General features: G+C 39.0%; 1 protein-coding gene across 1 annotated transcript in view; it reads left to right on the forward strand.

The window, feature by feature from the left end:
• dennd1b (DENN/MADD domain containing 1B) overlaps window positions 1-16,157 on the forward strand; it is a 77,475-nt gene that overhangs the window by 48,462 nt on the left and 12,856 nt on the right. The window contains exons 11-15 of the mRNA XM_079471772.1: window positions 1,914-1,959; window positions 3,410-3,511; window positions 11,531-11,656; window positions 13,538-13,639; window positions 16,057-16,147. Of these exons, the coding sequence (XP_079327898.1) occupies window positions 1,914-1,959; window positions 3,410-3,511; window positions 11,531-11,656; window positions 13,538-13,639; window positions 16,057-16,147 (467 nt within the window). The remainder of the gene's footprint in view (window positions 1-1,913; window positions 1,960-3,409; window positions 3,512-11,530; window positions 11,657-13,537; window positions 13,640-16,056; window positions 16,148-16,157) is intronic.

Consider the following 16,157-nt stretch of genomic DNA (forward strand, 5'->3'; position numbering starts at 1 on the left):
AACAACATTATCATATTGTTTTAGAAGGGAGCGCATGGGTCATAATGAGCGATATTAGACATGATGGGAATCGGACCGGCGTAACAAAGTTACACTCGACAACAATGACGTGACAAGGCTCACTCCGTGCGCTTCTGCATGTCAGCTCGCCTGCATGTCAGTTAAATCCGCAGCCTTAACAGATGCAGCAGGCGAGACTGCAGCTTATTAGCCGCGTAACCTGATTGAGCGCGAGCTGCAGCGGCTACCCAAACCTATCTAATTACACAGCCCTGTCTCGCCCGAGACTCAGAAGTGACGCTCACCAATTACACTAATCACCTTCACCGCTCAAAGTGCCCGTTCCGGGAAACAGCCGAGGACACTAATAAAGTTTACGCATGCTGCGTCAAAGATACGGAGGGTGACACGTGTCTGGAAAGCTATTTAGTTCTTTTATACATGAAAATATGCATACAGTTAAATGTTTAAAGCTTCAAGGATTGGACAACAAAGACCAAGTTGTTAAGAAGTTCCAGATGGGCAATTCCAGCCGTATGGATGTGACATTTTCAGTTAAAAAAATATAAATTCTCAGAGAACGTATTTGTTAAAGATATATTGAGAAAATTGTATTTTACTAAACCCCTAATGATAGAGTCCAGACATCAGATGAATATTAGTCCTTGCATGAGTTTTTCTACTTTAAAAGAGAGACATGAATGCATTATGGATGTGACAAAAAAGATGCAGGTCTTTTAAAAGACAACATACTTTGTATGATTTCTGTGAATTCTCCCAGAAATGGAAATTCGGCATCATTAACTCGCCTTCCAGTTGTTCCAAATCTGTATAAATGTTTTTGTTCTGATAAACACGGAGAAAGATATTTGGAAGAATGCCTATAAACCGACAGATATTGCCACCCATTGACTCCCATAGTGGGGGAAGAAAATGTTTAGTCAAAAGTGCTTGGTTTGCTGTCCAACGTTCTTCAAAATGTCTTATTTTGTGTTTAACAGAATCATAAAAAGATTATTAAGTAATTTTTGGGGGTCAAAATCTGTTAGGTTATAAACATTCTTCCAAATATCTTCTGTGTTCATCAGAACGAAGACATTTATACAATACTTGAAGTTGATGACAGAATTTTCATTTTGGTGTGAAGTATCCCTTTAAATTGTCCAAACCCAACAAATGGACACCGCCGCCCATTCTTCGTTGACCACAAAATAGTTATTTTATTTTCATGTGCCCGTCTATGAGTAATTTTGATCGTTATGGATGTGACATTTCACTTACTTGACTATGAAAAACTACTTTAAAAACAAACCCCCAAAAAACTTTACTTGGGTATTATTTAAACCACAAATTATTGACATCTGATCAGTATGGTGAAAAGATAGATTTCTTGGTTGACATTTATATTGAATTGCCCAGAAATTGTTGCATTTTTCATCTTTTGACAAACTAAAATTTCATGCTGGCAAACTTGGATCATCTGATTGTGGAGTTTGTGCCGGCTCGAGTGTGTGATGTCATTACAGGGGGTATTAACTCAAAACTGAGAAATGTTTGACATTTTTAATTCACTCCATATGAACTCCACAAATTGTTTTTTTAATAAGACAAAAATAATAAGAAAACAAATAATTTCTTCTTTTTTAAATTCTGTTTCTGACAGAATTGCTGTTGAAAATCATCTTTTACATGTGTTGCTTCCATTTATGGCTGTTACAGTTATAGATTTCTAGCTGTCTATTAAAAGTAATTGTCTGATATAATTATATTAAAGAGACGGACATGAGCAGGTTTAATTTTTAAACCGCATTAGGAAAATGGCCTAACCAGCTCCCTCTCCTACAGTAAAAGCTTTATTCATGTCACTAATAGTTCTGTTCCTAATGACCGTGGTTTGTCTCTGTTCTCTCCAGCGCACCCATGCCATATCTGATCGGAGTTCATCTTAGCCTTTTAGAGGTAAGTTTATTTTTTTTGTCTCACTACCAGGACCAACTTCCAGATATGACATAAACATAAAACCATCATTATTTATCTACATTCACTCCATATCTGACACGAGGTCATAATATCAAGCGTCCCTCTAAATCCATCACGCGCTCAAACCATCTATACCATCGGAGATGCAAATAGCGCCACATCTGCTTTGATGCATCATTGCTGAGCTCAGGCAAACCTACAAAAATTGACACATTGTTTTTCGCTATTCATCTCTCGGGCGCCCACGAGACATGAAAGAGCTGAAGAAACGTGGGAGAAACAAAGAGATGGCGTGTTTGGTTATTGAGAAACGGCACGTTGGTTGGAGGCAGACCTATAGCTTAGCGTGCGGATCTGATATCGCTGACAGTGGCGGCTGCGCCGGTGTTTATCACACGTTCACCCGCTGACAGCCCGGCCCCCCCTTCCGGCTGCATGTAATTAGACCAAATCAGCACACGGGCCGCCGTAGCAGCGACTGTCAAAAATGACAAACCAGAAAATTTTTACACACTTGGCTGTTTCCCCCACCTGCACCGGAGGAATAATTATTGGATTTGTCACCACCACCGTGACTACCATTGTGTGGAAGCATTACAGTGCGCAACACAACAGTGTTTCATTCCAAGTGCCTGACCAGAGGCGGCTTTTATTATTTCATTAGCTGACAGAAATCACTTGCTTTTAGCGGGGTTTACTGTATTTGCAATCATCTTTTTAGTTCAAGTTAAGACGAAATGTTGTTTTCTTTTTATGAATTGTATATTTAACATATTTATATATATTTGTGATAATGACTGATTTCAGCAAAAAGAAATTCCAAATTTTTTCAATAAATAGAATATAGACGGTTTCTTCGGACGCGACTAGCCGAAAGTTAACTTCCGATCTGTGTTATACTATTATACATTTAATTGTTGTATAATAACCAAAAATTATATTAATATTATATATGAATTATATTAAATTAAATTAAAACTACAACACTTATTGATTCTTTGCAGAAATTACGTTTGGGCCAGAAAGTGTTTATGTTGTTGCTGCTGAAACAGTCTATTAGCTTGTGAAATAATTTGCTTTGCATATATAATAAATAAATTCAAAAGCTTAATTCGGTCTGCAATCCAATGTTTACATTTAAATTTTTTTGTAGATAATTCAGTTCCTTCTTACCCACTTCAGTTATTGGTTATATGTCAAATTTGGACATTTTTTGTCAATAATAAAGATTAGATAAAAGATCTAAAGATAAAATGTGCTCTTAGTGTAGAAACACAGTTTAATCCGATTACAGAAAATACATTCATTTTGTACATAAGCAACAGTTTTTATAGTTTTTTTAGAGACATTTTAAATATAGATGTGTATTAGGACAGATGCTGGACACAGAAACAGTGGGATTGTGTGTAACATCGTGTGGTGTTTTTAGAGAGTGAAGAGCAGGTCTCTGGAGGACGTGGTCATTTTGAATGTGGATACAAACACCCTGGAAAGCCCTACGGACGACTTGCACAACCTGCCCAGTGACGTGGTGAGTTCCCCCCCCCCACACACACGCACACAGACAGTTACTAGACGTCCAAATGTGTTTGTAATGACTACTAATGACAATAACTTACTCTGACATGACTCATAAAAATCGATTTCCTTTATTAACCGTTTTTCAAACGCAAATGTCCCTGTCTGAGCCTTAGAGGAAGGTTTTAGATTTAACACATTTAACACATTTAGAGATTTAAGTCACTTTTGGGGAGAAATTTTGACTGTGGCTAAATACACACATTTGCCCAAAAAAAGTGTGTAAAAAAAGAAAGAAGTTACGGTTTTAGTTAACTTCTAGTTAAAAGTTTGTGCTGAAAGTACAGCTAAGTAAACCCCCACACGCATACACGCATTATCATTCTTTCTTTCTTTGTTCCAAGCCCACAGACACAAACATGATTGCCACTTTCACACATTCAGTTGTTGTCTGTCTTCGTCGCCCACCTGCACGTTTAAACAAACTCTCTCTCTCTCTGGTCAGAGGTGTACACCGAGTCTCTGTCCTCCCATCATTAGCCCCCGCAAATCCTCCAAACTGCGCTCTGCAAACTCGCCCTGCGCCATTAAACGGCCGTCGCAATTTACCGGCCATCACATCTCACTCCAGCCTTTATCTGTTTTCTTTAAATCATTATATTATTTATTTATTTATGTTCTGCCTGCCCAGTGGCACATCTCACTAGAAGTCCTGGATGTTTTGAAGGCGCACAAAAGAAGGGGGCCAATTATTCGATTCTGTTTCGCAGCCACCTGCCAGCGCCTCTTCTCTTTAATTAACGTGTAGGTGCCGCGGTCAGTATAACGGGAAGTCCGTCCAGCGTCGGGGTCAGAGACGCACGCCGTGTCTGTCATTGTTTCCTTTGAAAGTAAAAACCACCTTGTTTCTTCTTTTCCGTCCGCTTGCTATTTTTCTTCCCGCTGGGGGGGGGGGTGTTTTAACACCTCCTATATGACTCCGTGCATCGTGCTGCTGTCTGTCCAAGCAGAAAAATCCAGCCTGTTCCGTTATGCCATCTCAGCACTGGCATCCCATTTGTAAATTAAATTGCGAACCGAGAGCGCCGTGTAACAAAAAAACGAGTGGGGTCTTTTGAAATTGACAGAGGGGAAAGAAAAAACTCTTTGTCTTTGTAGCGTGATAAATTAAGTGGCAGCTCGATGTTTGCTTTGATTCTCGCGTGCAATTTTTCATTGACTAATGATAGAGCATATTCTGCATATCATATTAAATTACCCCACCTGAATGTAAATGTCACCTACAGTAATATATTTATCATTTTTCTCTCCCTCCGGTTATCATACCTTTGAGGATATTCGAATTCTTTCATTTAAAATTCACATATTCGATTCAAGGAATATGTTTTTTCCGTTTGTTACTTAAAGCGTCTGTCACAAGGCGTTTGCTACAAAGGTGGCTCGCAAATCAGACTTATACAAAAAAAATCATATACAGCAGGAATTACATTGTAATAAATTATTAAATATATATTTTTTAATAATTTAATAAATACATTTTCTCCATCCATTTGCTTTCACTATAACTTTCCATTATTTAAGTTACATGAAGCTTAAATTCGTATTCCCAAAATTCTAACCACTAAAAAAACGAATCAATACACTTTACAACTATAAAGCAAAATATAATACAACACCCCGGAGCGTTTCTTTTTTCTTTTTGTCTTCTATTGATTTAAGCCAAACCTTAAGAGACTCATCTAATTAAGTGTTTGAAAGCTTTTTTTTACCATGTGGACTTTATTATTTTGAGAGTCCGAGCACTAGACCCGCTCTCAGACAGGTCAGGGGTGACAGTTGTCCCAAATTACCCGACTCTTTTTTTCAGACGGGACCCTATGCTGAGCTCTCCGCTGTCCGTCAGTTAATGGCAGTTTTTCCCAATTTCACACATAATATTTTAGATTTATTGACTATTAGAAACGCTACCACGCCAGTAGCGATTCCGTTCTGTGCAAACCCAAGGATTTTACAAATAGAGACAATAATTGGCGTGGCTGGGAGAGGATGTGGCGAGCGTTTGTAAATGATTTTTAAACATGGCTTTTATTGGAAACATCAGATGCGACGGGGTTGAAAGTCCAGTGTGCATTGTGTATTAGTTCTTGGTTTTAATCACTACGCTTTGCGAGAACGTCACGCAGTGGTTGAGAATACGCCGCTTCCATAAATCTACCGCTTTAACGCACCTTTTCAAACCATATGTTATTTTCTACAACGTGTGAAAAGAAGTTCATAATGTCAAAGCACTCTGAAGTGAGTACAGCAGGACTTTTTAATAGTTACTGTAATGTTCATGCTAACTTTTTCCTAACTAGCTTGAATGTATTCGTGGCTTGATTTTTGTTGTATCATTTCATCAAGATGGCACAGAAGCAGAACTTATAAATATTTAGGACGTTTTAATGAAGAGTTTGTTGAGTTTGCAGAAAAGAACAATGTTTGCTCTCCCGCAAATAAACGAAGGTGTTTTCCTCCTCCTTAAGCATTGCGAGACCGATTTATTTTTTATTCAATTATAATTGGTTTGGTAGCGGGGTACAGGGTGTTTACTTCTTCAGTCATTAAAACGATCTAAAAATAGAAAATTATGAATCCATTGTGGTGCCAAACAGCTAAGCACACGGATTTCTCTGTTCACAGCTCTGGTATCAATCCGGAGATGTTTTGGATAAAATATTCCTTTTGACTTTATTACTCTTGTTTAAGTTACAGGTCTATTGTTGACTTTTTCAGTTTCACAGCCTTTTGCCGGCTCCACGTGTGCGTGTCATTCCCTTTCGTCTGTTGCACGCTGCTTATATTTGTACTTCCTGCGTTTGATTGTTTACCTTCTCAATCAGCAATGAGAATTCTGTTTCGCACACCCACCTCGTTTATATTAAGCTTCCAAATGGAGGTTAACAAATTAATCAGAGAAAGAGCAATGTTCCTGCGCCTCCTCCGAGATCCCACAACACACGGTTTAATTGGGATTCATTCTTTTTTGTTTCGGAGCGAAAACAGAAACGGCGTGTCAGCCGACACAGTTTCTGTTAGGAGAAAGTGGCAAAGTTTGTATCCGGGCCATCGCAAATAAATCCGAGCTTGTTGAGGACTGTTTGCTGGTCAAAGGGGACCAGGTGGGGCTCATTTCCGCCCCGGGTGGATTGATGCAGTGTCCAGCCCTCAAGGCACCGCTGTTATTGGTCTGTTGGTGAATTATAACTGCACACATGTTTTAAAATGTAGTAGAAAATCTGGTTTATTGTTTCAGCACATTGTTGTAATGCATTCGAAAATTATTCAAGCATCGGCACGTTTGGATTTGATAAAAGGCGCATGCACACTATTGTACATCCCGCATACTAAATCCGAATAACCTGCACATTCAGCATGCTGATGTTCTCATGTGTACTTGTCGTGATTGATTGGAGTAATTTGCTTCGTGAATAGTAAATCTGAAACTGCGCAGTCATTTGTACGTTGTGGATTTGCGTAGTTCTATTGCCGTTTCTAAAACCTAGTCCTTGTTTTTTTTACTGCCCCATAAATCACCATTTTAATTGATTTGTGCAAAATAAATATGTATTTTTGTTTTGCCTTTAACGCATGCTGTGTGTCGACAACCTGACACCGACCTATTTTTTGTCAGCAATCCTTTAGCATCAGGTTTGAAATACAAGTCGTCTTTGTGTTGTTCTTAAAGGGTGCGAAATCATTGAGCGTGTACATACTTTTCAGCCTAGTGCACATCAAAAGATAGCAGGAGATTTTCATATCTATTTCTTTTTTCTTTGTAGTCCTCTAATTGCCTCCCCACGGCATTCCCTGGACAGAATCTTTAACAAAACATACTTTCCCTCGGTCTTAAAGTATTTCAGCCATGTTCTGATAGGGTCATAACGGATTGAAGTGTGTTTATTGTTCGACTGATATTCATTACTATTGATTATTTTATGCACGTTATATTTTTTAAGTAAACAATATTTTATAGATTTATTTTGTCAAATCATACATAGAGCCGCGGAAAAAAAGGAAAAGACTATTCCAAACGTTTATTTTATCAGCATTTCTAGACGTATTGTGGCCATTCCAGTCAAGTGTCAAACCTCAGGAGTCATCCAACAGCATTGTGAAAGACTGATAGCGTGACAAGACACACGAAAACTGTGATAAAATCGTTTATCAAAAAATATTTTTTGAGTAAAAATAATACTGTTGTATTGCCTAAAAGTTAACTTATTTTCTTAGCAGTATTTCAGGTCTGAAAAAATACAGAGCATCTTTTCCGACATTGTGACCTGTTTCTCCAGTTTTCTGTTCTGCAAATAAATGAATCTAGAAAATGTATTTAATTTGAAATTTGGTAAAAGTTTTGTATGTAGTTAACCGAATGAAACAACAAATCATTTTACCTTAACATACCTGGAAATTGTAAAATCAGAAAAACTGAAAATGCTCTTTGAAATGGTCACTTCGTTCTTTCTGCGGTTTTATGTAAACTGGCTAAATGTATTTCCATGCATGTGTTCTTTAGAAAGCTTTTAATGTCACTCCAAATATCCAGTTGGTCTGCTAGAGTCGTCGAATCCATCAGCTCTACATTTATAAGTCTGAAAAAGTGTGAAATATAGGTGTGTTTGAATATGACCGTGTACCGCCTGTCCACGGCTTGTCCGGTTCAATGAATTAAAATCCCTTGACCATAAACAGCTAAGCTCTCGAGGAGGGACTGGCCAGCGTGCGTATGTGTGTGTGTGCGGGCGGGCGTCTCAGCCCTGGTGTTCTGTTGAAACTCAGGTTGTATAATAGAAGCCCACCGCGGAGCAGATCTCCATGGCATCATCCTTTAGAACGGGAGACAGTGATGCACCTGCTAATTGTCATCTCCAGCTGGTGAGTTAAATGGAGATCTGTTTTCTGGGCCACCTCTGACCCCGTGCTCTTTACTTGACGCACTTCAAACCCTGTCGGGGAGCCCATGCAGTATAGTTTAATGAGGCCCTGTGTTTGCCCTCCGCGGGCTCGGCGAGTTAGAGGCTGCACTTTCATCCCAAGCCATCTTCACTTGATGTAAATTGAAAAGATCACAGCTATGGGGAGAAGGCCTATAGTGGAAAGGCCTTTCTGCATAGATTATGAATATCATAACTCAACATAACTCATCCCCCCCACACCCTTTTCCCTCGCTGCCCACCTCCTACAATACTATAGTTATAATTGGACCCAATGGGGGACTTTTCCTTTGATCAGATCATAGGCTGAATGACTTTACTCTAAAAAATGTCACTGCCAAATAGGTTTATCACCTGTAGAGCTAAGCTCCCCTCTGATGCCCCCCACCCCACGCTCACTTCTTGTTAGCAGTTCTCAAAGTACGCTAGTTAATTAGTCCGACTGATCAATTACCGCCGACGCTTGTGCCGCTATCAAAAACCCATTTAATACATTTAAGCTTATCTCCAATGCTATATTCAAGCATCATGTCGGATATTGCATTGTGGTGAACATTGTCGGTTTTTTAAGGTAACAAATGTTTAATCGTAATTGATCTTAAAAGTTAAATATTTAGATTAATAAATAATAATAGTCAGCTTAATGAAATTAAATTTCAAATGTCTTTTTTTACCTCCCCATACTTGCCTACTGGGTATAGTGTGCACTCTCCCGAGCGCGAGTGGCATTTTGCTTTCTTTGATTCTTCAAAAATGAAGCCCGTTTAACGGATTGTTTGGAGGAAGCGGGAGAAAAAAGACAACGCACCAACATGAAATATTAATACTGGGCCAACTTTACATAAACATAGAAGCGCTTAGCCAGCCTGAATATGGAGATGACACTTGTTAATTTAGCGCCTCTAAACTTCCCATTTGATGCCTCCGAGCATTCGCCACATCAGCTTGGGGACATTGAGAAGGAGACATGTCCCAACAGGGACGTATGAAACAAAAGACGACAAACAAAATTTGGTCTAGATGAAGAACGCAGCATTTCGTCAACCGTCGAAAAACTCGCCACTCAGTGTCTGTCTGCTATGAATCAACAGGTCAAGTTCTGGCATTCTTGTGCTTGAATGCCTTTTGGTATTCGATGGAATGCCTAAACCGTCTCATGTGTGGTCCTTCCTTGATCTTGTCTGATGCACAAAGCCAAATTGATTATTGGTACTCACACAGGCAAGTGTAAGTCGCAGGCGTACAGATGACAGCAGAAGGCTATGAGCAGTGCACGTAGTCCATTTGGTGAACCTTCAATTACCTAGATCAAGCCCTGCTTTATGTGTATGCCTTAATACAGAGCACTTGTTGTATCATAAAGCAGATATACTGTATGTACATTTAGAAAATATGCATATTTATCCATGAATATTTGTCCTGAATGATAAAACTGATTGTCTGAAATTATTCAATTCAATTTTATTTATATAGTCTCAATGTGAATTGTTCCAAAGCAACTTTAGAGCGGAAAATAAGAAAACCGTATAACACCAGAAAGGTTAAACACAGTACATGATGTTTATATAACAAGGTAAATTATTCTAGTAAATAATATCTAATGTCAGCAGTCTCCCGGTCATTTATTTAGCATATTTTGCATTAGGTGAATGCTTGGCTGAAAACATGCGTCTTTATTCTAGATTTAAATTGGGCGAGTGTGTCTGAGCCTCGAATAGTGTCTGGAAGGCTATTCCAAAGTTAAAGTGCTACGTATGAGAAAGCTCGACCCCCTTTGGTGGATTTAGTTATTCTAGGTGTTATCAAAAGTCCTGAGTTTTGAGATCTTAGAGGCTTGTAGTATGATAGAAGCTCTGTTAGTAAGGTAGGGGCTAAACCCTTTAAGGCTTTATAAGTGATTAAAAAAACTTTAAAGTCAATACGATACTTAATGTGTAGCCAGTGAAAGGTTGATAACATTGGGGTTACGTGATCGTATTTTTGGACCTGGTTAGAACTCTGGCATCTGCATTCTGAACAAACTGTTATTAAATTTAGAGAAATAAACCTAGTATAAAATGCATGTTTAGGGTTCCTTTAATCTTTTATTTATATTTCATATTTTTTATGTTTTTCATAAATTTATGAATCTTACATTGTGATATTTTGTTTATTTTTTTATTCCAATCTTTTATTCATAACTTGTATTTGTGTTGTGAATTGTTATTTGCAAGAGAGTGTTTTATAATAATAATAATATTATTATTACTTAATTTGTAATTGTATTTTTTGTAAATATTATGAAGTTTCAAATGTTGTTTGACATTTGCCTTTACTCAAGTTTGCTTTCTCCTGTGATATAATATTGTGTTTATATATATATATATATATATATATATATATACAATATTAAATATTAATACAAAAAATGCTACTTTAATGCATACATTAGTGTCTGAACTTTTACACATTGCCATTTTATGTCACATAAAACCAGAATGAATTTTAATTTGAGAAATTTTAGAAGAGTAAATCATTGCATGTACAAATAGCATGTCGAATAAAAAAAACATACAAAACATTATCTCATCATTGACCCAGAAGTCAGATTTCCTCTGGTACCCAATACATATTTTCTTCCTGTCTGAGACTAATGTCAGTGTCTTCTGGCACAGATCTGAGTCCTGTGTAAATGCTTTTAAAGGAGAACTAAAAGCAGACCGTTGGCAGACAAAAATAATAAAAGCATACGTATGTTAAGAGACTTAGAAAGTAGCCGGTTACTAGTAAAAGAAAGACCAAGATTTCCTGCCAAATCATTTTTGTCCCTGGTCTTTCTGAAAGCATCAGCGCCCCACCCCTGCGCCCCCCGCCATTGCTTCAATTAACAGAGCAGCAGGTGCCCCGGAGAGATAGAAAGGCTTTTCTTTATTTCTTTCTCTCTTTTTCGTTTGTGGGGGGGTGACCTGTAAATGTGACACTTCACACTTTGAATGGCTTTGCCTGTTCTTCCACCAATTTCAGAGGTGTTAATTTAACTCTCTCTTTCTTTCTCTCTCTCTCTCTCTCTTCCTCAGCTCTCCAGTCTGAAGAGTAAACTGAAGAAGCAGTCGACTGCTACCGGCAGCGGTGTGGCTCGGGCCTTCCTCCATGCTCAGGCTGCTCTGTTCGGCTCGTACCGGGATGCCCTGAGATACAGGCCTGTAAGACTTCTCTTCTTCACCGCAAGCAATGCATGCTTCATTCAAAATCAACACATTATCATATCCAAATTTAATCTTTTTTACAATTTTACGACGGCAAATTGTTTTTATATTAAAATGTCTACACATCTTGACATACCTAATGTTTTGTGACATCACTTCAATAGGAAAGTCGTTTCAAAGGCAGAGCAAGCTATTTCATTTTTATGCAGATTTTGTATGATTGAATTTCATTTTGACTTTAAGAACGTTTGACTTCTTTTTACTCTAAGTGCTGTCATTTAAACCGATACCCCATTTCACAGCAGAAAGAGGGAATAAAGAGGAAAGGGGAAAACAGGTGAAGGGAAAGGTGGGCCTGTCTGTATCACCGAAATGTCAGATGTTGAAAAGCCCGGACTGCCTCTTTGAAGTTTTCTTTCAGACCCTTCGTGGTCTTCTCACACCCTCTAAACCCCTCAAATGTGCCTTTCGGTTTCGAACACGGCGTCAAGAAAAACAAAGTACGCTCACTCTTTGTCAAATATGGCCGTCTTTGTTGGCAAAGCAGAGAGTAATTGGTTTGTGTAGACCCACAGAGCAAAGATACATTATTGATGTTCTAGAGCTTGAGCACAAACTCGCCAGAAAAAAATACACATATGCTCAGAAAAAGACGTGAGACTGCTCAACTCTTAGCCTTCAAAGTAGTGCCTCATTGACTTCAAATCTACATGGAATTACCCCCGTTTTCATTATTTTTCTTTCTTTTTTAACAGAGAGCCTTCACTTTCTTTGTGATTTCTGGAGGCTTGAAGCAAGCTCAAATCTGGGCCACTTTTTTGACAGCCGTCCATTGCTCATTATGATTCTAAGCAGTCGAACAATTGAAAAGAATCGGCCTTTGTGCTCCTTTATTTTGATTAATATTTCAGTTGGTTTTTACAGAGGCAAAAAAACGCCCATAGTCTTTGAAATGACAGCGTCGCAGTCATATTTAGTGGAACTCATCGCATTAGTTGCCATCTTTTATTATTATACCAGTAATTTATGCATCATTCCAATGCTTCCCTCCTTGAGAACCCCCGCACGCATTCGAAATACGATAGCGGTGTTTGATTTTACACATCCTGTATTTCACAGGCATTACTGTCATGTTCTGCGGTAATGGCTTGTCTTCTGCGCGCTGCATTTATAAAGAGCCTCGTCCATTGAAAGGGATCATCCGTATGAAATACCGTGCTGCTTTATGGAGCCCATATGCTTTCCCATCAGCGCCATTGCAGAACGCCGGCGTCTAACGGAGTTGTAAATGAAACAATGCAGGGAAATGATAATTAGCTCCCATGCAAGAGTCGGCAATCACCGACTTATATGGGTCGTTATCGTCTGATGCCTCATGGGCCTCTTTTGTTGTTGACCCCCAAGCAGCAAGAACGCAGGAAGAGACGCACACATCATACGGGTTTAAGCCACACCCACGAGCTGTTATGAAAGCGAACGAGCTAGAATGCACGAAATGCAATCGAGACACACAAACTATTCTATACTGAATAAAATTGTGTAAGAATTTTGCAAGATTTCACTTACAATATAAATGTAAGTGGGTTTTTAGCTAGATTTAAATTAGCTAAATTATATCCTGCCCATGTTAACACGCTTCTTTCCAAACAAGGGGAAATAATTACGAAAGAAATGTTTGATCAACTTAATTGTCGGTTTGTGTGACTCTGAGAAATTGAAATGATGTAATTGGTTGCAACGGGCGATGATGATAAACAAGCAAGTATATTCAAACAAAACATCTGCCTGCGAGTCTCGAATGAAGCATCAGCGTTTGCAGCCATTTTTAGCCGAACGTGGACTGTCTGTTGTCATTGAATCAAGCTTCCTTCTCCCCAGGGAGAGCCAATCACCTTCTGCGAGAAGAGCTTCGTGGCGCACCGCTCCAGCACCATGAGAAGTTTCCTTGAGATGGCTGTGAACTTGCAGCTCTTCAAACAGGTGAAGTCTGAAAAATCTAATATGAGTGTGCGTGTGTAAAATGTATTAAAACAGCATTTTATCAAGCCAATCTCAGATTTGTTTAATACCTTCGGACAACAACGTAAAAATATGGAATTTTTGTACAGGCCTAATTGGTATTCATACAGTGTTTCCATTTATTACCTTTTTTTGTTTTATTCTTCAAATTGAATTTAAAACAAAAGGGAAAAAAAGACGTTCCAGATTAAGATCTGCACTCAACATATTACACAGTATCCATCTATCTTTCACCCAAAGCATTCATTTATAGTCCTGCTATTCAGCCTTCACTAAAGTCTTAATTTATACCCGGAAAGAGAAGAATCGCTTTTAATAACACGTTTGTCTTGCGAAGCATCATCAGCATAACTTCCCTAACCCGAGATAGTGTCCAACAGTTCAAAGACATCTCCACCTCCTGTGAGCAGTAGCTTCGGGAGAGCCCTTATCTCCAGCTTGGCCGTACTGCGAGAGGCCAGCACGGCTGTGGCCTCTTCTGACCATGAACCACATCCGCTTGGAGGCCACCCCTGCCTAGAAACCAGTAGAGGCTGGCTGCCAAGAGATTGCGGGGGAAGTCTGTCAATGACGACCTGCTTTCTATCTCCTAACCCCCCCACCACCTCCCTTTCCAGAGCCTGATGCTAACTTCACATCACCCTGCCAATGAGAAGGCTCGCAGCGCTCTGGCATCTCTCCCTCTGCTCCTCTGCACGGGTCTTGTTAACTGGTTTTGTTCATCAGACTCTCATCACTAAACGGAGGACGCCTTCAGACGACAAAGAACTTTCGTTCTTTAAATGTGATTGTGCTGCATGCATGAAGTATTTAGTTGCTCGGAAACAAAATAAACTAAAGAATCTGGGTATAGACTACGTGGTTGCCGAGGTGTAAATGCGCTACTGTACAGTTAGGGTAAACACCAAGAGGGATAACTATGAAGGTCCAGTGTTTAAAATTTAGCGGCATCTAGCGGTGAGGTTACAAATTGCAACCAACGGCTCAGCACCCCCTCCTTTTCAAAGCATTATGGAGGCTGACACAGGACTAAGCGTGTTTTCGCTTCTTTGCCAAACATTTTTACAAAACACACTTTGTAGAGCAGTTTGTCCGTTTAGGGCTACTGCAGAAACAACATGTAAGGGGTCCTGCGATGTATTTAGATAGAAATATCTCATTCTAAGGTAATAAAAACAATGCTTCATTATGTAAGGACTTTTATACACTTTTGATCACATAGTTATGTACAGTATGTTATATTGCATTTCTGTAATAAATTACACATTGGACCTTGAATGTACTAAAAATATAGTGTTTTCCATAAAAGGACAATTTCTTATGGATGAAGTACAAAATTATTGTGAAAACAGATACAGTTTTGACTCTATACAACCTCCACCATCATTAAAATGTTTTTACTGTAGATACCAGCCACAAACAAACAGACCCAAACAAGAATGCGTTCAGATACAGTTGAAGCGACACAGGTTATTGATAGTCAGTGTCCAATTAAAGGGCTGAAGCGTGTGTCTGTAACGTGATACTAAGGGACGGGGTTTCGGATGTGCGTTAATTTGGCCCAATCATGTGCTTTAATTGGGCTGCAGGGTGGATGAGAGTGACCCTCTGGACCCATCACTCATTAAATACATTGTAATGATGTAAGCCTGTAGCAGTGTGGAATGAAATGTCCTGACACCTGGAGATGACCCCAGTGGGACTCCCGAGACCTGTCCTGGTCTAATGTTACTTAAGTAGTCCCATTAAATTGTTGTTCTTTTGCTTCAAATAGCACAGAAATCGAAAAAGCATATTACTGATTTATTAGCGCTGTTTGCAAAAGCAAGCATTAGTCTCATGCTTGGGGATTTGATCTTAACCCTAATCCTCAAGTCATTAAACATACATTTTTTTCCTTCTTATTAAAAAAACTACAGTGTTTTTGCATGCAGGACATGAGAAAGGAGTCCCTAGTGACCTTGTTGCAACACCCTAGTAGCCACTCACAATACCCTAGCAACCACGTCTAGAAAATGGTTAAGGCAGTTATTTATGTCGATGCGTGTTCTTTTCATTGTTTCTTTATTTTTATTATTACTTGAAAACTGTCGGAGGCATATTTTCAATGTTTAGTTTCAAGTTTATTTTCAGCCCCGTCATTGGTCTCGTTTTAACAAGCATATTTATTAGATCCTTTTTATGTCCTCTACGCGACAAGGAGGAAATTAAACTTCCCAAAAGGCATCGCTCACACAACACTCCCCTCTGCAATGTTAATCCATCACCTGATGTAAATTACACACACGTTCGGAACAGTCTAGATGGAATTGTTTTGGTGTTGTTCTCCATCCCCCTTCTTCCTTAATAACCTGTGATACTTTAATTTACGACCACAGTTCATTGAAGGCAGACTGGCCAAATTAAACGCAGGAAGGGGCTTTACAGACGTCTATGAAGAGGAGATCACAGAGGGGGGCTTCTGTAGAAGTGAGTGCCA

This window comes from Barbatula barbatula, assembly GCF_947034865.1.
Source record: "Barbatula barbatula genome assembly, chromosome: 13".
In the NCBI taxonomy this organism is placed as follows: Eukaryota; Metazoa; Chordata; class Actinopteri; order Cypriniformes; family Nemacheilidae; genus Barbatula; species Barbatula barbatula.